The sequence below is a fragment of the Sitophilus oryzae genome, unplaced genomic scaffold (assembly GCF_002938485.1).
Source record: "Sitophilus oryzae breed Bouriz unplaced genomic scaffold, Soryzae_2.0 scaffold_810_pilon_pilon, whole genome shotgun sequence".
In the NCBI taxonomy this organism is placed as follows: domain Eukaryota; kingdom Metazoa; phylum Arthropoda; class Insecta; order Coleoptera; family Curculionidae; genus Sitophilus; species Sitophilus oryzae.
Window position 1 is genome coordinate 3,293,151 of NW_022147429.1, and position 25,405 is coordinate 3,318,555.

At 33.2% G+C, this 25,405-nt stretch overlaps 2 protein-coding genes across 2 annotated transcripts in view; both read left to right on the plus strand.

The window, feature by feature from the left end:
• Positions 1-4,310: 4,310 nt before the first annotated feature.
• LOC115888994 (transcription factor CP2-like protein 1) overlaps positions 4,311-25,405 on the plus strand; it is a 114,965-nt gene continuing 93,870 nt past the window's right edge. The window contains 2 exon segments of the mRNA XM_030908901.1: positions 4,311-4,511; positions 23,941-25,156. Of these exon segments, the coding sequence (XP_030764761.1) occupies positions 24,844-25,156 (313 nt within the window). The 5' untranslated portion in view covers positions 4,311-4,511; positions 23,941-24,843.
• On the plus strand, positions 5,118-6,158 carry LOC115889084 (probable inactive tRNA-specific adenosine deaminase-like protein 3). Its single transcript, XM_030908999.1, has one exon. It carries the CDS (start codon positions 5,118-5,120, stop codon positions 6,156-6,158), a length of 1,041 nt encoding a protein of 346 aa, XP_030764859.1.

The window sequence follows — 25,405 nt, forward strand, 5'->3', positions numbered from 1 at the left end:
GAATTATACCGTATCATCGAAAAAATCGGCGTCTAGTTGGCTTGGAAATGAACATCGATGACATTCCCTAAATAACTGTACACATAAAATAATTAACTAGAATTTTACAATCTTGGAAAATTTGATATTCTTGAACCTTGATTCTAAATATTCTAAATTTTTTGATTTTCTTGGAATTTAGGTTCAGGGAAAAACGCTGATTGATTTTTCATTTGGTTTTTCATTATTTTTATTTGGTTTAAAAAACGGTTCGGCTAACATTATAGCCTCCATCAGTGTTGTGTCATATGAAAAAAATAGTGTCGAATATAATCCAAAAATTGCATATAAAATATTCACACCACGCACATAATGTTTACTGCGTACTCCATAGTCAATGTAGATAATTTTAGTGTTAAGAATAATAATTTTAAAAAATATGTGGTCATCTTTTGATAAGTTTATATTAGTTTATTAATTGCAGTAAACATTATGAGGCGTGAATTATATTGTATATGTAATTTTTTGGATTATATTCGACACTATTTTTCTCATATGACACAACACTGTGAAGGCTATAGTTAGCCGAAACGTTTTTTTTTATACCAAATAAAAATAATGAAAACCCAAATGAAAACTTAATCAGCGTTTTTCCCGAACCTAAAAATCCCAAGAAAATCAAAAATTTTAGAATAATTTAACATATAAAATGCCAGCGATCTTCATTTCATAGCCTTTTTTTAGATAATATTGTATTATTTGTAAATATAATTTTTCGAACATTGATACTTGCAAAATATACATATAAATTTTGTGAATGCAAATAATAATACATCACTATTAGTAGATATTAAATGTTTTTTGTTAAACTAGATCGATTTTCAAACCCCAAAATTTAAAATATATTTACATTTTACCCATTATCTTATGTACCTATACATTATTTGTACATTGTAAAACATTTGCTGCATTTGTATGGTTCATAGTTTATTTGCCAAAGTATTTATTACTATAAATAGGTATATATGTTGTAGTTATTAACTGTATATTATGTATATTTCATTTAAACTATATCATTTTTAAAATACAAACCAAAAATCCGAGGAATAATTATGTTTTCCATGTATTCTACAACATATTTATTAATCCGTTATATCTAACTAGCGTGACGTCATAAATCTCGCTCCTAGGCTGATCTTTTAATAGAAGGCACTGATTGGATAAATATTAACACATAATCAAAACATAATATAAATATTTTTATTAAGACGTGCTAAAAAAACGTTTTGGGGATATAAAAAGATACTTGAATAATACAAACAACACAAAATTGTATAATAAACATGAATACACAGGACGAAACCTTTAAATAAAACAATGCATATCGGCTTAGTCCCAAAAAATGAAAATTATTTCTATCAGCGCTCTCTTAAGCCCCTCCCAAGAAAATATATCTCATTAAAAATTTTGGACAAATTGTACTAACAAATTCTTCTATCTATTGACACTAAAATATTCCGAAGAGTGAAAATATGTAAAAATATCTAAGGAAAATAAAAATATCCTTAATCTAAAGAAAATTATGGTGGTTTTGGTAGATCGGCACAGTGCCTTCTATTAAAAGATCAGCCTGCGGGCGAGATTTATGACGTCAGGCTAGTTAGATATAACGGATTAATAAATATGTTGTAGAATACATGGAAAACATAATTATTCCTCAGATTTTTGGTTTGTATTTTAAAAATGATATAGTTTAAATGAAATATACATAATATACAGTTAATAACTACAACATATATACCTATTTATAGTAATAAATACTTTGGCAAATAAACTATGAACCATACAAATGCAGCAAATGTTTTACAATGTACAAATAATGTATAGGTACATAAGATAATGGGTAAAATGTAAATATATTTTAAATTTTGGGGTTTGAAAATCGATCTAATTTAACAAAAAACATTCAATATCTACTAATAGTAATGTATTATTATTTGCATTCATAAAATTTATATGTATATTTTGCAAGTATCAATGTTAGAAATATTATATTTACAAATAATACAATATTATCTAAAAAAAGGCGTCAGCGATGGCTATGAAATGAAGATCGCTGGCATTTTATATGTTAAATTATTCTAAAATTTTTGATTTTCTTGGGATTTTTAGGTTCGGGAAAAACGCTGATTAAGTTTTCATTTGGGTTTTCATTATTTTTATTTGGTATAAAAAAAAACGTTTCGGCTAACTATAGCCTTCACAGTGTTGTGTCATATGAGAAAAATAGTGTCGAATATAATCCAAAAAATTACATATACAATATAATTCACACCTCATAATGTTTACTGCAATTAATAAACTAATATAAACTTATCAAAAGATGACCACATATTTTTTTAAATTATTATTCTTAACACTAAAATTATCTACATTGACTATGGAGTACGCAGTAAACATTATGTGCGTGGTGTGAATATTTTATATGCAATTTTTTGGATTATATTCGACACTATTTTTTTCATATGACACAACACTGATGGAGGCTATAATGTTAGCCGAAACCGTTTTTTTTTAAACCAAATAAAAATAATGAAAAACCAAATGAAAATCAATCAGCGTTTTTCCCGAACCTAAATTCCAAGAAAATCAAAAATTTAGAATATTTAGAATCAAGGTTCAAGAATATCAAATTTTCCAAGATTGTAAAATTCTAGTTAATTATTTTATGTGTACAGTTATTTAGGGAATGTCATCGATATTCATTTCCAAGCCAACTAGACGCCGATTTTTTTCGATGATACGGTATAATTCTTACGTAAAATGTAAATAACATTAGACCAATTAAAACAAAGAAATATGAATTTCTTAGTATTTTTAGTAATACCTTTATTCTTAAAACTTAACTTTGTATTATGCAAATATACCAATTTTATTGTTATTTTATTCATATTGTATTCAGTCATCACTTAAATATTTGATATTAATTTGGTATTATAAATAATCAATACTATTCATTAAAAATTACTGAACAAATATATGTTATGCTTAACATACATTATATATTATCAAACAAAAACACATTCTTCTTTTAAACTGTATCAGTCTTGTCTTTACAAAAATCTTTTTAAAATTTGAACTCAAAATAATAATCTTTTCATGATCTCTAATACACATATTCTTTATTTTTCCCTAGTTCATAATACCTACTTACGTGTTTGAATCTATCGAAGCTGAACCAGCAACACTTGGAGTGGAGATTCCACAATATGAATAAAATAAACATAATTGTCCAGTTTTCATTAATACCATCATGGGAGAATATTATTTTTAAATTTATTAAAGATATTTTCAATAAAATTCTCTTGATTTATAACTCGTACCCACTTTTCTTGCTCTTCCGGACACTTTAGGCTGCCTAGTACATATACACTGTTGTGTTCCTGGTGGAAACTATCCTTTCCACCAGGAACACAACAAAGATGAGGCATAGCACCAATAACACACTCCACTTAAGCTTTATTGATGAATTGTTAGAGTCTTAAAAAACACACACAAAAATCACGATAAATAAAAAATTTATGGGCACTTTTAGGTTAAATCACTTGCACAACGTGTAATTTTTAAAATTTCTATTTTTTTATGCGAAACCGAGAGTGACCATATATCTGGTAGTAGTTTATGTCACTTCAACACCAAAATAATTAGTTTTTTGCACTACAATAATAAATAATACCAAAAATCAAAGAGTTAAAACCAAAAATCGACCGACAAAATATGAAACGGAATCTAACCCAATATCTAAGTATGTACAGCTGATGAAGTAAACAAAAGTCCGCCCGTAGGCTGATCTTTTAATAGAAGGCACTGATCGGCAAGACCTGCCAAAATGGGTAGATCTATCGAAAAATCGGTAGAAGTGGCATCGCCGCATTAAAATTTCGTAAGATGTGACATCTAGCCATTACTAGCTAAACTAATATTTTCTGAAATCTCTAGTATTAATTTAACCGAAATACTGAAATTCAATAAATCAATTAAAAAGATATGTTTTATATGTTCTTGAATTCGGTTTTTTAAAATAAGAAAGAACAGAAGGTGGTTGGTCTTGGACAAAATACAAAGATAAAATAAGTGATCCAACATTTTTTTGCGCCAAAAAGATTCATAATGAAGGGCTGGGTTCCAGTCAAGCAACTCTGTAAAAAAGACACCAATTATAAGACAGAATATGACAGAAAGAGATCGCGATATCTGCATATGTCTTTAATTATGTCAAATGTGCATGGATGATTTACGTCACCAACTGTCAATTGTCAATTATAAATTATAATAAATTTATTTTAATATTTTAGTTGGCGACGTATGTAAGAATATCAAACAGATTAAAAGAAAACGTGTTATTTAATCCGATTTAAGTTAGTTATTTACAAGTTAGTAGCTGTGCTTTATTTTATCACGTATACTGTTGATTTATAGACAAAATCAATGAACCTGGATATTTTATTAACACTCACCTATTATTTACACAGGTAAGGCAGTTCTTTAATTTGGTATTCAAATTAATTACGAAGTTTTACAATGTTTTTATATGTATATTTCGTAAAACTAAGCAATGTGTCTTACAGAAAGTCCATATATAAATATAATCATAATGAATTGAAAAAGTTAGCAGGCGATTTATCTAGGTTATGAAATACCTATCTAAACTTCAATGTTTATTTCAAACTATCAATTGATAAATATATAATAACATATTTTAACTTATTTAGCTATCAAATGACAACTCGGATTTTATCTTATTCTACATAATATAATTGTGAATTATTTTATTATTGTATAGTAGAATTTTGGTCCGTTTGGTATACAATTTAGAGATGATCTCCTATGAAGTATAAGTTGCTAACATTAATGACTTGTTTTATACTAAGTTTACGTCTAAGTATACGGTAATCTTTTCAAAAATATAATACTGTTCCATTACAGTAGGTGTTGAAGACAGGATCAAGAAAATCAGAAAACCCTTACGTCAGTACATTAAGATGCTAGTTATTAGTGTAAAAGTGATAAGTAATTTAACCTTTCGCAATTCTTAATATGCTGTGTAATTCATATGAAAACTGAAGATTTTTTCAAATATGCGAAGCTCCAAAAGAATCAAATTAGATAAACCTGAACACAGTCAGAAATGTTTAATTCCAATCATTTCAGATGACCTTATTCAAGATACACCTTTAATTGATGTTTATGTGGATACTATAAATGATCCCAAACATATTTCAAAAGTAATTATAGATTTGAATTCTTCATTACCTATTTTAGACTTGACTCATCTAAAGAGAGTTAAAGGTAAAGATATACTGTTATGCCCAGTAGACAGCATTGGGATAGACCAGGTTCATGGTTTATTAAAAATTAAGAACTTTGATACATCTTATCTTCAGAATAATATAAGAGTTGTATCTGTAGCAAAGATTCCTCCAAAAACTAGAACTCAGTATAACAAGGTTAATAAGTATTGGCCTTGCAACTTCCATAGTGATAAATACATAGAAAAGTTAGTAACAAACACATTATTTTCATCAGAAGAGTTGTGTGAGCATGAGAAATTTATGAAAATGGCAGTTTTATTGGCCAATTACAGAAAGATAACTTATAAAGACAGAAAGTGTGTAGGATCAGTTGTTGTTGATCCAAAAATCAAGTCCATTGTTGCTGTTGGTTACTCTAATGCATTATCTAACCCTTGTGAACATGCTACTATGGTTTCAATTAATAATGTTGCACAAACTCAACTGAGTAATATTAATGATGTGCCAAATAAATCCAAATTAAATTTATCAGGAATACCAGAAGATATACACACTGTACTGCAAGATAAGTTTGAGGGCAGTTGTTTTGGCTCAACTTGGTTCAAAGACAAATCAGAAATAGGCCAGCCTTCTGATGGTCCTTATTTATGTACAGGATACTATATTTATTTAACACATGAGCCCTGTATAATGTGTTCCATGGCTTTAGTGCATAGTAGAATTAAAAAAGTGTTTTATGGAATCAATTCATCCAATGGCGCTTTAGGAACTTTATGTAAAGTACATCTATTGAAGGATCTAAATCATCATTATGAAGTATTTGCAGGACTTTGTAAAAGTGAGTGTGAGGGACTGAATATACTATAAAAATATTTATAAAAGGCCTAAGGAATATAATACACACATTTAGAGAGTACCAAAATAAATAAGTTTTATTTAAACTTAAAAATACTCCAGTTTGTGACGCAACTTTTGACTAAACTTTTTGTAAAATTAGATATTTAACGCATGTACACTATGAAGCGTCATCTATGACGAAAGCTGTTTATTTTTGTGTGCTTAAGTGAATTACAGTATTGATACTATATATAAATTTTTTAGATGCCTTAACTCATTTAAATTTATTCCTTCATGTGAATTATTTAGTGTCAATGTATAATGTTAAGGTTTAAAATATTATTGTAACTTATTTTGTTAACTTACTTTGGTAACTTATTCATTAGGTAGACATTAACTTTTAAAAACTAATATTTTAAATATTAATATTTCTTTATTAAAAAAAAATAAGTGTAAAAATATTGTTTTAAATATTCAAGTATGTTATTCGGATATTAATTATAATAAATTATTTAAATATACCATTATATTTGTCATAAATAATGTTCACTTGTTAATACATAATGTTTTATTTAAATGAAAATGCACAACCTTGTAACTACTTAAATGTTGTCTTAGAGAAAACGTTTATGTTTACATTAGTATTACACCAACAATGTTCCCCTTATTTATGTAAATTAATATTGTTATTTTAATTTATAAGCTTTTGGTAACATTTGAATTTAATTTTATAAACTTTTTGTGGGAATTGCAATTTCCAAAAAAATATTTTTGAAAGGTAAATTTCGCTGGCGTTTTTTTTTATTATATGTTAATATTATGTATGTATATGGTTTTATTTTTTAATATTGGATTTATTTTGTATGTTATTGATAATTTGTAGAGGAAAAAAATAAATAAGTATATCTATTTTAATCGCATTTTAATCATAGGGAATTCAAAGAGACCAGCTGATTTGACTACCGAGTTTAAATTTATTTGTCAAAGGAAGTATAAAGCCGCGTATAAATATGCCGAGGCAAGTACGAGACAAACCCGAAACGAGTATGAAACGAGGCTATAGCAAATTCTTTCCAAAAGGCGTACTAATATGCCGAGACGAGGACGAGACGAGTCAACCTCCAGCGAAATTCGTCATATTATATTTTATAGCCTCGAGCCGAGCGATTTAGCCTCGAACAGAGTCCCTGCCCAGTCGAACGGCGTTGTCTCGCGGCTATCCATTTTCAGTGGAGCTTTTAGCGAACCAGCAAAGAAATTTAGTCCGGCAGCAGAACCCGGATTTTTCCCTGAAGTGCCAATTGTGGGATTAAGTTTTTTTTATGACGGATTATTATAGATCTATATGACTATTTTCCATATCCGGCTGATGACAAGCTGTCACCCTTGGGAAAATCCAGATATACAGGGTGTCCCAAAATATAAAACATAAAAATGTATTCGATAGGTTTTTAAGCTTTAGGCCTTAATTTTTGTGTGGCTTGGTCAATTTATTGTATTTATACTAAATATAGGCTTACTTTTATAGCATAAAAATAATAATCATTATTATTTGCAATATACAGGGTGATTTAAAAAAACTTATACCTACATTTTTCCGATTAATATTTTTCTTGTTTTTAGAACTTCGTATCTTAAATTCAATTCAACAATCATTATTGGTATTAATAATTTTACCAAAAAAATTACCGATGATTTTGTGTTTCCATTTCAAAATAAAGTATACAAAATGCAAAAATGTAATTTTTCGATTTACCTTCAATTAACGTGAAAATATATTATGTTTTTTTTAATTACCCTGTATATAAGATGTTTTGTTAGCACTTATACCTATGAAAAAACCTACATTATTAAATAAATCAATGTAAAACACACGTTAAAAACACACAAAATAACTCGATAACTCGAATAACACTCGATTTCACATAATTGATAATATAATAATCACCCTGTATCTTAATTTCCCCAAAGATGCCACTTTGTCATCACTCGGATATCAAAAGTAGGACACCTATAGATGATAAATCCGTTTTCAAAAAAACTTCATCCCAAAATTTTGGGTTTACGCCAGCGGCTGCCGGACTAATTAGCACATGTAGTGGGAGGGGCTTACGGTAATCTCCGTCGAGTCACTCTGTCTGCGGTGAGATTTTGATATGTGAAAAATATGTCTGACGACGAAGAACAAGTAGTACTGAGTGTAGTGAATAAAAAACGAAAAAATCGACGATGGTGGCGCACTGCTTTATTTAAAAAACGATCTGGATCAGAACTTTTAGCAGATTTAAAGTTTCAGCATGTCAGCGGGCAGTACAAAAATTTTACAAGAATGTCCCCTACAGATTTTGAATATTTATTAAACAAAATCGGACCAACTATCTCAAAAAGTGAAACTCATTTTCAGCAGCCTATTTCAATTCAAGATAGGTAATTAAGAATTTATAGGGTGGTCCGAATTGTATTCGGGAAACGTCGGCGGCATATTCTGCAGAAAATAAGTGGAAAGATGTAGAAACAAATGTTTATATGCAATGTGCATATATGTGTTCCACGAATCATTTTTTTTGTCTTTTTTATGATAATTTCTGTCTTTGGGGTCCCATAAATTTTTAAATGATCTATATGTCTCTATTAAGTTGAGCATTGCTTCTTCCGACCACTCCATAGTGCAAACTACCACAAAACTACCAAGCACGTCGCACGGTAAAATCTCGTTAAACACTGAGTGCGACACACTGTCAGTGTTGCATCAGGTAGGGCAAAAGGACAAAAATAGGTACCTATTGTTCTGAAGAACAAATAAACAAAAAATGATTTCTTTATCTTAAACTCATTTATAAATACCCCCATAAATATTTAATTTTTTAACTCTACGTCTTGGTATTTGTGTTAATACAGGGTATTGAATTAATCCTAGTAAAAATATATTCTAATGGGCCCTGGTAGAAAAACATGAAATTAAATATAATATTTAAAATACAGTTGTCCCTTAGTACAGGACTACAACTAAAAAAATATTTAATAAAAAATAACAGGTGGTTAAAAACGAAAAGGTACAGGGTGATTTTTTATAATGCCATTTTACATTGCTATAATTGTTAAGCTTCAAAAAACTAAATGGTAATTAAAGTAGGGTAATTAGTATAGTTTTCACACATTGTAGAGGAAGAAAAGAAAATATTATACATGGTAGATCAAAAAGAAACCTTAAATATTATGTTCTTTTTTATTTTGTACCATCAAAACTCGAAGATATAATAACGGATAGTTTATCTGAAGTCAGTTAGGAATAAATTGGGACCCATTGGGAATAATTTCAGCACTGTCTTTGTCGGTGCCTTTATCGGTATCGTCGGAGCAAAGAAATTAAGTCTCAGTACGTCCAACTAACCTAAACAAAGTTTTCAATACGTAAGAGAAAAATCAAATCAAAAAGAGGACTGTCCTCTGAAATAGAGGACGGTTGGCAACCCTACTTAAACCCCCTGTAGCTACGAATCAAAGCATAATCGGATTGGTTGATATAAAAAATAAATTTTATTTTTACGTGAGGAACTTCTCCACGAGAGATGGTTTTTTGAAACACCCTGTATATGTTTGTTTAATTTCAAAATAAGATAGATAAATTAAAAAAATTCATGATAAATTTAAATTATATTTACTTTGCCGTCAGAAATAATTCGGATTGTTTACATTAAAAAAAAATGGAGAAAGCCGACTGAACACTTGCCAGTGCCGTGTTTTTTTTTTGAATCTTTAATTATTTTATTAAATAATATATTTTATATGTTATTTGTATATCTATAAAAATTTTAAATAGAGTAAGATAAGAACTAATTTGACTTTATTTATTCAAAAAATTATAAATTTAAGTAATTAAGATATAAATTATTAATTTAAAAATTTACATTTAAATGCCAATAACTAACCTGGAACATATATTGTAAATACATTGGCATAACTACAGGGGTGCCCGGTGGTATCAGCCCCCCCCCCACCAGGTACTGCTGGACACCCCCCAGAGAAATTTTGAATTATGACTCTTGGCTACGTGTTATTTTTTATTTGCTTGTGATGTAGTAAAAATGACGTTTTCTAGTTTTGTTTAGTTAATATTATTTTGTTGTATTCAAAAAATGTGTTAATTTTTATTTTTTTTTAGAAAATTTGTGGGTATTTAAATAATATACGGGAACACGGTTTGATAACCAAGTCTATGAAATTTATTGACGGACAAATTCATGTAAAAGATTTACTCAAAGATGTGTTTTTTAAATTATTCTTCATTTTTTAAATCGCCGAAAAGTTTATTTCGTTTATTAATTTTTCATAAAATTTTCATGTTTTTATAAAAGAAATCACTAATAAATCTTTGTATATGAGATTTATTGGCTAACTTACCTATACTATTTTAGAGAAGATAAAATTGCATCTTTCTTGTTAGGATGCATAATTAACATTATAAAAAATAAAGGAACGAATATTTATTTTTATATAAAAATGGGATGTGGAATCCGAGCCACTTGTTCCACGGAGCCGCGGTGTATACGCCACTGGTTAAATAGACGCCCCAATCCTTTTGATGGTTCGCCAAAGGCTCCGGAAAAAACAGAGACAACGTCGTCCGGCTGGGCATAGGCTCGGCTCGAAGCTCAGACCCCGTCCCAATATGACGAGTCAGCCTCAAATCCGCTTGAGGTTGACTCGTCTCGGGTGTCTCTCGCACTCGTCTCGACATATTTATACGCAGCTTTATAGCACAAATAATATGTTGGTTAAAAATAGGCAAGGAACAAATTTATGATATTATTTTATTCTACATTTTCTGTCGTGGTGTTGTTACTCATGGTCATTAATTTCTGAACGAATTATTTTTTTTTAAATTTTTCATCAATTTTAACTTTGTCCTTATTCTGAACAGTACTAGGAAAACTGGAAGCAAGCTATTATTTTAACTGAGTTTTTGAATAGTGTAGAGCTGAAAGTGGCGCATCTAGAGACCGAGTTTGGGGGGGTGGTGGCAATATTTAAGTAAAATACTAGATTTAAATTAAATTTGCGGTGAAAGGTACTGTGTCTGTAGAAAAAATATACTTGGGTTGGTCTGGATTTTCTATTATGATTGGTATTATTAATTTCATTTGTGAAAAATTCATTTTACATACCACGTTTTAGCATATTTATAAATTTCTTGCTGGGGGTAATCACCCGCCCTTTAACCCTTAGGCCAGTCAATCTGGAGGTTGGGGTGGAAAAAATTAGTAACCAACCGATCTCAACGGGAATGAGTAGATAATGATCTCCTATTTAACCCCTCAAAAGTCCCATTCGGTCCCAGTGGGGGAAGATTGAAACAAATCGCCGCCATCTTGGATTTTTTCTTTTTTTTTAAATATATCCGTTTGCATAACTTTTTTCGAAAAAACTAAAGATATGTTTTTTGTAGAGAATTCAATTTAGAATATTCTACCTTCAATCATTTTTTTTCTAAAATAAATAGTAATAGAGATAGAGCAATTTTTTACTATCTTTTATAAATTTTCCAGTTTTTTAAACCAATCAGCTATAATTTTTGCGTTAATAGTATAGTGTTAATATAGATAAACCACAAGTATAAATTTAAGCATTAAAGCAATTAAAAATAACGTTAAAATACTATTTATTAAATAAAATTATTGTTAAAACAATTATTATTAAATTAAAGTTATTAAATAAAATCTGCTATGGCGTCATCCTGAGCGTCATTTTCCGCTTCAACTAAAATACAAAAGTTTGTGCAACTGATTCCGTTGCACTGACCACACTTTGCAGAACATTTAAGACCCAGTTTTCTACAAGAGCAATTTTTAGAGCACTGATCCTCTTTGCAATTGTAAAAAAAATATTTTAGTAGGTCAAGAGGCACCACATCTGTTGATTGAATAGGTGTCAGATTGCCTTTTGATCTTTCTTCCATCCATATTCTAAAAGATCTTGTTACCAATCTCTTCTTGAATCTAAAAAATACAACTGAAAACATTTCCTATAATAGCGATGTATCTTTACAGTTACCTGATAGCATGCCCTGAGTAAATTGAGTTTTGCAGAGTTCTCAGTTGGAGGCAAATTAGCTAAATTAAAGGTAGTCTTATGTTCTGATGTAACCCTACTGTATAGAGTATATCTCAGATAATTAATATGTTTAATATAGCTTGGGCAGTGATATAGCTTTAAAAGATAATTTAATCCTGACTGAAACAAGTCATCTTTTTTCAGTATCGACAGGCACATTTTTGACTTGTTCTAGTCAGAATTAAATTATTTTTTAAAGCTATATCACTGCCCAAGCTATATCAAAGATATTAACCATCTGAGATATACTCTATACAATAGTATTACATCAAGACAAGCCCTTACGACTACCTTTAATTTAGCTAATTTGCCTCCAACTGAAAACTCTGCAAAACTCCATTTACTCAGGACATACTATCAGGTAAATGTAACGATATATCTATTACAGGAAATGTTATAAGTTGTATTTTTTAGATTCAAGAATGAATTGGTAACAAGTAAGATCCTTTACAATATGGATGGAAGAAAGATCAAAAGGCAATTAATACCTATTCAAATAAAAGATGTGGCGCCTCCTGACCTACTAAAATAATTTTTTTGTAATTATTGCAAAGAGAGTCAATGCTCTAAAAATTGCTCTTGTAGAAAACTGGGTCTTAAATGTTCTTCAAAGTGTGGTCAGTGCTACGGAATCAGTTGCTCAAACTTTTGTATTTTAGTTGAGGATGAGAATGACGCTCAGGATGTCGTCATAGCAGATTTTATTTTATTATTCAATATTAGTGTAAAAGACAAGGAAACGTTGTGCCAGAATGCACAAATACGAATAAAAATTCATCAGAAAAACTATTTATTTTTTTACCGTCCGACATAAAGTTAAGACGAGCATGGCAGCATGCAGTGCGAAGACATGATTTTGTCTCTGACAGAGGCACCAGATTTTGTTGTGAAGATCACTTTAATGTAAGTTAATACTACAAGTAGTGTTTCCTATTTTTTTAATATAGGTTGAATAAGACAGAAAATAACATATATGTACTAAGTAATTAAAATCAGGTGTTATTCCTCACATTTTTGAGTGCCAAAAAAACGATCTTCTGCTTCAAATACTGTAAAGCCTCGAGGATTGGCGAAAAAAGAGAACAAGCAGCCATTATTAAGGAAATATTGAAAGACGACGCGAGGCAGGCGGCAAATGAAAATTTTCATTTCGGGGCCAATACAGTAGACAAGGATCTTAAAATGCATGATCAAGAGGAGCGCATTTCAAACCATCAAATTTATGCAGCCACATAAGAAATGCTACCGCGTGCTTGCACGTTCGGATGCGGCACAGTCATTACACTTTGCTTCTATTACACTTTTTTCACTAGTATTTATAATAATGCATTGTACATTATAATTTTTTGCATTAATTTTGTGCTCCGGTGTAATTTTTGCTACTACTTGTCATAGTGATTGCTGTTGTTTTAACTGCACATATATTATCCAATGGCATTATTACCATAATTTTGTCTGCCGGATCTGTAAGAAAAAAGTACATAGCTTACGTATCAGTTTTTACCTTAAAGTATAAATATTTTTCTATATATTTATTGTATTACGTCTTTTCGCGGATCAACCTCGAACCTAGTCAATCACATATCTTAAAATCATTAATTCAGTATTTGTTAGCTGTATATGAAACCACTGATTTTTTCTGGTTCGTGAATTTTTCGCGAGAATATTTATTAATAATTGATTAAAATTATTTTTTTTTTAAATTAAAATTTTTAAAATTTAAAAAATATCAAAAATAATTAAAAATAGTTTTCTACAAGCTTGTTAAAATGTTTTTCGCCACACTCCGATATATAATAATATTACTTTAAGGTACTATGTGCTTTAAAATTTACTTTAGTCATTAAAGGAAACAAAAGAATATATATTTGAGGAAAGTCTCTTATTTACTTGCACAATTATTATGTATTTATTCAATATTAATTATATTCATATTCTAACTTAATTATATTATTAATATAAACAATAAACAATTCCAGTGGCGGATACAGAGGGAGGGGCCCATGGGGCCCGGGCCTCCCCTAAAATCTATAAATTGGGTTAAATATTAAGCTTTTGGGTTAAAAATGGCGCCATAAAAAGCATATTCTACATTAGTTTTTATTTCGGCCCCCCCTTAAATAAATTCCTGTATCCGCCTCTGGTTAATTCAATAATTAGCCGAAAAGCCTCAAAATGCTAATTAATTGTATTAATGTTACAAATAGAAGAAGATTGCATAGGTTAGTTAAGAAAATGCATAGGTTGCCTTCTTTCATATAGGGTAAATAACCCTTTGTTTTTTTTTACCCTAGCGAGCCGCCACTGCTTTCCGATACAGATAGGTATTTAAGTTAAGCAATAGAAAATATCTTAGAAGCAAAATATAATAGAAATTAAAAGGTTTACTTAGGTACCTTTGTAACTTTATTTCCTTCATTTCTGAACTAATAAACTCCTTATTTTTATTAAAATAATCCATTATCATAAAAATGTCCACTTCTGGGAGATTGCCCGAATCAGCTTTATTGAACCCTTCTCCTGCCGATGCATCCTGTGAAAATAAACCAACGAAATAGTCTAAATAACGATAAAATGTAATAACGATAAAATAGCCGTTACAAAATTTAAGCTCTCATATCTCGAAAACGGCGAAAGATTTCGTTTTGAAATTTTAATGGTGCATTTATTATAATAAGTAGTATCCAAAAACGTTTAAAAAACATACAAATAGGATATGATGGAACAAGCCTATTATCAAGCTTATTAATCAAGTTAATGTTTTAAACGTTCCGAATTTGGTATACATCTAATAATTGTAATGAAAATTCTCTCAGCAAAAAGAGCCTCTCGTATGCAAACAGCTCTTTAACTACAATAGTTGCCCAATTACAATTTAACACATATAAAAGGATTGAGTCATTGGACTAAGTATGCCCGCTATACCGTCTTTTACAAGATTTTTCCAGTTCATAGGTTATTCAACACTTAAGATTTAGTTTAAGATTATTTACTTCTTTTGTTAGAAGAGATTCGTGCTGTTTTTGAATACTCCATTTCTTGATTTTCTTATTTCATTATCTTTTCATTCGTCAAGTAGCAGTGGCGTAGTTACACTCCCGCTGACACTCGCAGTCGCGGGGCCCTCTATTAAGAAGGGCTCCGTTCTGGACCCTGGCCGACCGGTTAAAAATTGATGTATTGGGACCAGGGGCCCAATGCCAAAAGTTGCGGGTAAGTCCAGAATTTCTAGTTACGCCACTGTAAAGTATATAGACACTATAACTAAATATCCTAAGTTACAGGTTATACACAAGTTCTAGTTATTTAACCAAACAATTCATTCATTTTAGACAAGGTTTTGAAGCTGTTGGTTGGGAAATACCATTTTTTTGAACCAAAAAAATTGAGTGCACTATGTGCGCCTATTTGAACTGAAACGTCTTACTACTTTTTTTTACTACTAACAGCTATTAAATTGAAGGATTTGAAGGATATATATTTTTTATGAATGCAATTTTTATGAATTATATACATAAAAAAAATTAGAGTTAATATAAAACCGTATATTATTCTAGCTTTATAATTTTGTAATGTGTTTTTAATTTTTAGTAAAAAATGATAATTCTATTATCCGACCGGATAGCTGTGACCATTAAACCAAAATACTACTACATCTATATCTCTGACTACTACTAACTGCTACTAACCAACAATTTGTTTTGTTTGGTCTGTTGTCTGTTTTTGTTTAAATTTTTGGTTCATTATTCATGTTGTGGATTTATTTTTAAATTAATGCCTTTGAATAAGAAGACTAAGGAAGGAGCATAATGCTATCCATGTATTCATGCATGGTGGGCGGAAAGAGCACTCTAGGGTGGGGATCCTTGACAGTTCTGTTTGACGATTCATTTGACACATTTGAATTTGATTTGAAATTTTGTGGATTTGTCAGTCTTTACGGAGCTTATTTTATGTTATTTATTATTTATTCTACTACTGATAGTTGTATAAAGGTAGTAAATCTAGATGGAAATTGTGGCAGAACTTAAATTAACAGTGACACTATCGCGATTTATCGAAAAAGACTCTAAAATAGTTGGTTGTGTAGCGTACGGTAGATCTCGGCAAAAATTGAGGGAAATAATGGAACAACTTTTCGCTAGTAAGTGACTATATAATATACATACGTGTAGTAAACCGATCATTTATGAAATTCACTTAAATTAACTAAATTATATATTTTTCTTGCATTTTAGCTTTTATTTACTTGTCAAAAATCAGATGTCAAAGAATTTTGATACGTTAATTTGACGGTTAAAATTAGAACGGCATTGATAAACCGAAATTTAAGTCGGCCATATTTGAGGCCCATCGCGGTGTACCTAAGATTTTTGATATGCTCCTTCCTTAGTCTTTTTATTCAAAGATTAATGCCAATCGTTAGGCAACCAGTAAACTCATAGAATATGTATTTCTTTTGCATAATCAAAATTGTCACTCTAAATTTTACATAACCAAATTGTCACTCTAAATCGCTGTCTTTTTTAGACAGATGTCACTTGTCTTGTGATTATTCAATTCATTATTCGAATTCTCAGAATGTTGTTAACAAAAGTTTCATCTTAAAAAAAATTTAATCAATTACAATTGTTTATCTCCATCGTTTAACGGATTAATAATACAGAAATTACAGCTCAATTATAAACAATTCTTTATTTATCGAGAAATTCACTATCTCCATTACTGTTTAGTGTAGTATTAGAAAAAGTTATAGAAGATGCGGGAATCAACAGAGAGGGCCTTCTGTATGCAAAAAGACACCAATGCTTAGCCTTTGCAGATGATTTAGTTATCTTAGCAAGAGATCGGAAAGAGCTGATATCTGTGACCAAAAGACTAGAAAATCAAGTGCAAGAAGTAGTTTAGTGTTTAATGAGAAGAAAACGAAATTTATGGAGTGGTCAGATAGGGATTTTGATAAGGGAGATGTCTGCAAATGGATTCTGAGAGAGGGAAACGAAACAAGTTTGAGGAAGTACGAGTAGATACATTCACATATCTAGGAGCCGTATTTTTGAGGGAACCAATTAGAATTTTAGAATTAGAATGAGTGGGAGGGGGGTTAATCACTTCGACCTTACAGATCCATTGTGTCCCCCTTTCTTGAATCATAACTCATCATACAGTCCCAGGGCTTTGACAAAAGCCAGTATCTGGGACGGTTTTATAGAGGGTAGTTCTCCATCTCCAATATCAGTCGTACCAAAATTCATGGCACGAATGGTTGTCGTCTCGGCGCACTCAGTGATGAGGTGTACTGGTGTTTCACCATCTTCCCCACAGAATCTGCATTCGCCGTTTCTTCTTAGTTTCAATCTAGAGGTGTTCATTGAGGAGACAGTGTCCTGTTAAAAAACCCGACAATCCGAAGATTGTTCTTACTCAGACCCAGGAAGATCTGTGATTTTTCTTGATCATAAGCCCTCAGAAACTTCTTCGAGTGTCTTAGACCATTGCAAGATTTCCATTCCAGGTTGCGGATGGAGTCTTCCAAGTTCTTGAGTTCCGCCTTGAGTTGGTTACCACTTGGAAAGCAGAACGGTTCTGGTCCAGTTAGTGGAGTGTTCGCTCCTTTCCTAGCTAGATTATTTGCTTTTTCATTGCCTTCTATCCCTTGGTGAGAGGCACCCAGTGTAGGGAGGACTTTGTTTTCTTTGCCTAATTTATTCAGCTTCTCTATGCATTCTTTGACCAATTTCGAATTGATTGATACTGAGTTGATTTCGAATTGATTGATACTGAGTTGATCGCCTTTAACGCTGCTTGACTATCAGATAAGATGGCTATTTCTTGTTTCCGATAGTTCGTATCTAAGATAAGTTGTACGCATCTCTCGATAGCGTAGATTTCTGCCTGTAGGATACTAGGGTAAGTGCCCATTGGTTCGGAGTAATTAGCTCTCTGCCCAAACACTCCGATCGCTGTTCCCGTATTGGTTTTGGAAGCATCAGTATACCAAGTTATGGTATGGTCTTTTAACTGCTGGGCAAGCGTTTCGCTCTTCCAATCCTTATTGCTCAATACTACATTGACATGTTTGTCAAAGTTGTACGTTCTTGGCATATCGTCCACTGGGAGTTGCAGGAGTGGTATTTCCTTTTTGAGGGTGTTCCAAGCCCCTGATCTGACAATTCTCCCAGTACTAATTCCGTTAGTGACCATTCTAATCATTGTCGCATTGGCATATCTACCAATGACAATGTGCAGTGGTGTTAGATCTAGAATGACCTCCATTGCTGCTGTTGGACAGGTTCTCATGGCTCCTGTGATGCAAACACATGCTAGTCTCTGGACTTTGCATAGGTTTAGCCTTGCCGTCCGTTGCTCAGTTTTGTGTACCAGGCAACTGCTCCATAAGTAATCATGGGTCTTACTATCATGGTATACATCCAGCGCAAAATGTTAGGGGAGCAGCCCCATCTATTTCCGGCCAGTCTTCTGCATATCATGAGAGCCTTTATGGCTTTGCTGGTAGTGTTCTTAATATGCCTGTTCCACAGGAGTTTACTGTCCAGGGTTATTCCCAGGTATTTAACTTCCTGTGTTGGCAGTATTTCCTTTCCATCTAGTTGGATTCTTTTCAAGTTTTTCAGACTTCGCCTTCTGGTGAATGGCACTATCGCGGTTTTGTCTGAGTTGATACTCAGCCCGACAGTCCTACACCATCTCTCAGTGATACGGAGTCCTCTTTGGATAATATCACACAAGGTGCCTTCATGTTTCCCCCGAGCGATCATGACTATGTCATCTGCATACCCAATGCAGTGTATTCCCGCTAGAGTTAATTCATCTAGTAGTTCATCCACCACCAAGCTCCACAGCAAAGGGGAGGTTACTCCACCTTGTGGAGTTCCTTGCGTTGTTTTAACAGCTACAGTTTTGGTGCCCATCTGAGCCTCTGCTGTTCGTGTTGACAGCATTTCCCAAAACCAGCGAATAATAGTTCTGTTCACCCCTCTTGTTTCTAGAGATCGCCTGACCACCTTATGTGGTATATTGTCAAACGCCCCCGCAATATCCAAGAAGGCACAAATTGCTGTTTCTTTGCTATCCAGACTTGTCTGTATTAGCTCCGTTAATTGGTACAGAGCAGTTTCTGTGGATCTGCCCGTTCTATATGCATGCTGACTATCATGCAGTGGTTTAACCTTTAGATGATTTTCTCCAATATGGTTGTCAACTACTTTCTCCAGCGTTTTTAGTATGAACGATGTGAGACAAATAGGCCTAAATGACTTGGGATTTGTCCAGTCAGTTTTGCCTATTTTGGGTATGAAGATTACTTTTGCTCTTCTCCATGTGGTTGGTATATATCCCATCGCTAGACTGCTTCTTGTAATGCTTAGTAGATGGTGAGTAGCTATTTGCTGACCCTCCTTTAGAAGGGCAGGAAAGATCCCATCCACTCCTGCTGCTTTATAGGGCTGAAAGGTGTCGATCGCCCATTTCAGCTTTTGTTCTGTTATTACTAGCTTGGCCACTTCCCAATCTTCCCTGCAAGGATTGTGGGGGTTCAGTGGGAGCTACATAAGTATCAATAGGTATGCTACCTGGAAAGTGTGTAAAAAGTAGGAGATTTGCTCTCTTCTTCCTCTCCCTCGTGTAGCTTCCGTCAGATTTCTTAAGTGCCATGTTGGGGATAGATCCACTCTTGGCCATAGCTTTGTGTAATCTAGCTGCATCAGGAGTAGAAGTGATGTTTTCGCAAAAGGATCTAAAGTCAGACCGCTTTGCCCTTCTTATCTCCTTCTTATACTCAGTTAATTTCTCGCTGTAGAGCTGCCATTCGCCACTGGATTTAGCTCTATTAAAGAGTCGTCGGACCTCCGATCTAAGTTTGGCCAACTTCTTGTTCCACCAGGGCTTGTTGTTACTTTTTTGTATGCCTTTACTTGCGGGGCAACTAGATTCATATGCATCGCTGACTTCCCTTGCGTACCATTCTAGATGCAGATGGTTTCTGGCCCTACTTGCATCTATACGGTTTAGGTTGTCTACGAGATTGGTGTTATATATGTCCCAGTCTGTTTTTCTTGGATTCCTTCGAGTTTCTGTTTGGGGTGTGATTCCTCCCAATTTGAACTCGATGATTCTGTGATCTGATAGGGAGGGTTCCGTTGAGACCCTCCATTGTTTCACGTAACTGATTACACCAGCACTCCCGATTGTTAAATCTAACACTTCTGCCCACGTTTTTGTCACAAACGTTGGGCTGTTCCCTACATTGAGAACTTCAAGATTGCATGCTAAGAGGAATTCAAGTAAACACTCACCTCTAGTGTTAGTGTTAGTGCTTCCCCATACCTCATTGTGTGTATTGGAGTCGCATCCCAATAGCAGAGGTAGTCGCCGTTGGCTGCAGAATCGCACTAGCTCCCGTACCTCCGGAGGCGGTGCCTCCCCGTCACCCCGAAAGTAAGCAGAGGCAATCACGATGTTTTTACTGCAATCCTCGATATTAAGCTGAACCATGATAGGAACAAGATCTCGGGTTGTAAATTCTGAAACACATGTGTAGTTAATGTCCTTTCTTATAAGAATACAGGCTCGGGGAAATTCCTGCCTGTTATCATATATTACCTTTGAATTTTTCCAGACAAACCTCTAATTTGTCCCTGATACACCCAGGGTTCCTGGGCTAGTACCATTGCATAATGATTTTTCTCAAAGAGTCTTGCTATTGTAGCGGAAGACCCTTTTGCATGGTGCAGGTTTATTTGGGATATCCCATGCATGGGGGGGGGGAGGAAGAAAGGATAAGTTCGGGGTGGGAAGAGGGGCTGGAGTAGGACTTTGGACCTGGTTTAGGTTACTGGGGTGTGTGAGGATTCTCCCGTTGTAGAGGGGATAGGGTATTCCTCATCTTCCTCTGACAACGGAAGTTCCTCCTCCGAGAAGTGGCCATCAACCTTCTTCGAGGATATACACCCTTCCACGGTTGGGGTTTGGCCCTCCGTGCCCTTCACAGTCGAGGAGCTAGTCTTCGGCTGAGGTACCTGTGAGGTAGAGGCTGGAGGACCGAAGGTAACTCAAGAAATTATGGCAAGAATAATGGTAGGAAATAGATGTGTTAGCGCACTACAGAAAATTATTAATAGTAAGAACATCTCTAGAAGTTTAAAAATCAGAATGTACCAAACAATGATACGACCAATATCAATAGTGAATGCATGTGAAACGTGGACGTTCAATGCAACGGAAAGTTTGAAGCTGGAGATTTGGGAAAGGAAAATACTGAGGAAGATTTTTGGAGGAAAGAAGATAGACAACATATGGACCAGAAGAACAAATGAAGAACTAAAGCAACTATATCGAGCACCTAGTATAACGGGACTAGCAAGAGCACAACGACTGAGATGGCTGGGACACATGAGATGGCTGGGACACAAGAAAGAATGGCTGAAGCAAGAATTCCTAGTATGATAATGAAACGGGAAATAGGTAGAAAGAGGAGGAGGGATAGACCGAGAACCAGATGGAAAAAGGATGTAGAAGAGGACTTGAGAAGGATGGGTGGAGAATAAAGGCGAAAGACAGAAACAAATGGAGAAAGATAACCATTCAAGCCATGAGCCTTTTAGAGCTATTATATAATTCAAAATTCGAGAAAAAATATTTTTTGGTAATAGATTTGTGTGTCTGGAAACGTTCTATTATTTTTAATATTTCTATATTTAGTGTTAATTTTTGACAAGTTTTATGTAAATTTTTAGAAAATGACGTCTAGAGATTGACCGACACACTCCGCAGCCGTCCTTGCCGCCGATTTTTTCGATCATGCGGTATTTAACGTAATATTATAGTAAAAATGTAGTTTTAGTTAAATAAAAATAAATTATTTTTTAATTGTATGTGATTGTTCGCACAGTAACTTTAATTGAGATTATTTAAAGTTTTATGTGTTAGTAATAGGAAAGTTGTGGTACTTCTAGTTCCCAACAGTAATAATTCATATGCGTATAAAAAACTTATTTCTTTTTTTCTTTATAGTGATATCGGGTATTTACAGGGATCGGATTTATCATTATTTAATGGTTTAATTATCTGATGACAGGGAAAATAGAGTGAATAAATATTAACACTGAGCAAAGAAAACTATAGTTTCATAGTAGAATTATCTTTGCTCTGAGGTTGAATCCATTAACATAGATTTAGTGAAAACTTCACGAAAGAAACATATCCAGTCAACAACCCATTCCATCAACAGAATCCAGTACTCCAGTTTTTTAAGTGTAAACAATATACAAGGTCGCTGATATGTATGGGAACGGTCGATTATTAGGTAAAATATAAGAGGTACCGCAAAAAGTTAAATATAAAAGTTATAGGGTTTTTCAATATCAATTAGCGGGTAATAAATTTAAGTATACAGTGTCAGTCATAAACTCGTGGCATATCAAAGTTTTATTTTTTTAAATTGAAACCCCTGTATATTATTGCATATTTCGGTTCTTCCTTCAATTTTAAGCGAGAAAAAATCGAGATATACAAACTGTACCTCAAACCAACCGTTTCCGAGTTATTGACTTCTGAGAATATCATTTAAACAATTCGATTTAATTAATCTCGATGTGTTCTGTTTCATTTAACGATGCCATTCTGCAGAAACTGTGATACTTAATAATATTTTTGTCATTAGCTTTCAAGTTAGCATTTATAGATGTATAAAATGAGATTATATCACGTCTGGAAATTACAAAATTTTCGTTTAATATTTCAAAATCAAAACTTCATAATTCGGAAATTGTTGAATTTAGGTACCTGTATTAAGTGTAAATAATACTGATTTATAATGAAATTATTTTTTTTTGAGCAGATACCGTATTCGGAAGAAACTAAAGATTATATTGACATACATGATAGTGTTGTGTCCTCGATGGTGTCTAAAGGTCCAATACATGTCGTCTGTCAACACCAAACTTACAATAATTTACCCGTGATTTATTTAGAGTGATAAAACAACAACTATCACAATCACAATTATATTCTTCAACCATTATTTGTATGTTTCCGATTTAATGTAGATGTTATAGATTGTGGGAATGAAAATTACTGCAAAAAATAACAATATGAAACTTACATTTTCATACTGACTTTTTCTGTCTACTATATTTCTATCGAGATAACTATATTCATAATATTTTATGTAATTATGAAATTTTACCTGCTCCTCTGCATCCATATCTATGTGTTAGTGCAGAGGAGAAATCAGGATAATGCTAAAATTATTATAGAAGAACTAATTCTTTGTTCTGAGATATTTTTAGCTATAATGGCCAATTTTTGGCATCTCTATAGGTATATTGTCATGTCGTCATGTGGTATTATGTGGCCCCCTATCATTTCTCTAAATATAAAATCAGACTTGCTTCAATAGTAAAATTAAATATTATTGACATGTCACTTAGTTGGAAATATATATGACTGCACAATTTTATTCAAATACACTAAAACATGTTCTTTTGAACTGTGACAATTGATTAATAATATATCATCAATTTTATTAGTGGAATTGGTACTTTAATTTGTTAGTTAAAAAGTTAAAATAAAGAGTTAAATTATATTGTATAGAGAGTGTAGTTTTACAGATTAATAGGGACAACCTAATTCTATTATACATACATTTAAACGTATAGTAATGTTAATTGTTTTGTTCCAGATACTGAATGTATTCAATTTTCGACCAAGAGGATTTAGTCTCAACGATCGATCCGTTTAAACTGGTGAGGACATCGTCCTTCTTCATTCCCAAACGGGAGAAAAAGAGAGGCTTTATTTAAACTTCGTCGTTGCTTTCATCGTCTCTCATCACCGACTCCATCTTATTCATTTCAGTACCTTGGCCGCCTCCTCCTCGTCAATTGGACTTAATTTAAGTAAATTTGCCCGCTCTACGGACGTCATTTCGACTGCTCCACACTCTCAGTCGCCTCTGGCATTTTTCACCAGCCAGATATCATTTATCCGGTCCCCATTGGCCAGCCAGAGTGCGTGCACCAGTGTCGTCGATAGAAGGGAGTCGTTTCGGTGATTTCAACGTTGTCATTCTTCAAGTCGACAGTCCATTCCAGACGTTGCTTCAGATTGGTATTCGCCAAGACGGCTCAGCCTTCCAGCTCTCGTCAACTATTTGGGTTTGCGCTCGTCCGCACTCACCCTTAAGCGCAAGGGTCGGCATCCGGTTACCCTCGTGATAAATGGATATTGAGTCACGTTTCCTGCAAATTAAGATGCTAAACATCGACAACAGCTTCCTGCAAAATCGGCGCCAGCGAGAAACGACGGGAATCAAGAAATTGTATAATTCCTTCTTCGTCATGTTTTAAGAAGAAATCCGCGACGCAGCTCGTTTTTTTTTCGTTTTTCGTTGTTTCGTTACTCGCGCTGAACTGCATCGCAAAGGGGGCGTTATCGCGTTTATCATCCCCTTCGTAAAAAGGTAGAAAAGAAGTCGTTTTAGAGATCATTTCATCATCGGGCCTTCTTCAGCTTTCATTTTCATCGATAGTCGTGTTATCATCTAGCCCATCTAGCTATCGTTTCTCCTCTTCGTCGTCTTATTATGGAGTACAAATTGTATGAGAGTTCTGACATCTTGTTGAACGAAACCACCTCCTCCAGTTCCAAAGAGTCTTGGAATTTACCGAATTGTGTCATGGACAAGGGTGAAGAGTATTTCGCTTGGGGTCAGCTGAAAATCGACGAAGACGAGTTTCAAGGCGACGGCAAGATCGGCGCGCAACGTAAGAGGAAGGCCTCGGCGGATTTGAAGGAGGACCAGAATGCCAAACAGGCCAGCTACAAAATTATCAAAGATCCGCTCAGTTTGGAGGACAAGGCTGGAGAGGCGAAGAAGATAGCGCACGTCGTTAAAGGTTCGTATCTAAAAATTATACTGTCTTATTCTTTACCTCGTCATTATTTAAGCATTATTGTTGGGATATCAAATACATACAGAGCGTAGGCTACCTCCCTCATATGTGTCATCAATTTTTGTACTAGGGAAATATATTCTAGGTTGATTGCCATTGTGTTTGGTGGCGTTTTTTAGAAGGAATAAAAAATGTAGTAAATACTAGAAGGACCATTTTACAAAAAAAAATCAATTGTCGTTGTCGTTGGCA

Excerpts from the sequence above, each read along its gene's own strand:
- LOC115889084 (XM_030908999.1), top strand. The coding sequence starts at position 5,118 with ATGCGAAGCTCCAAAAGAATCAAATTAGATAAACCTGAACACAGTCAG.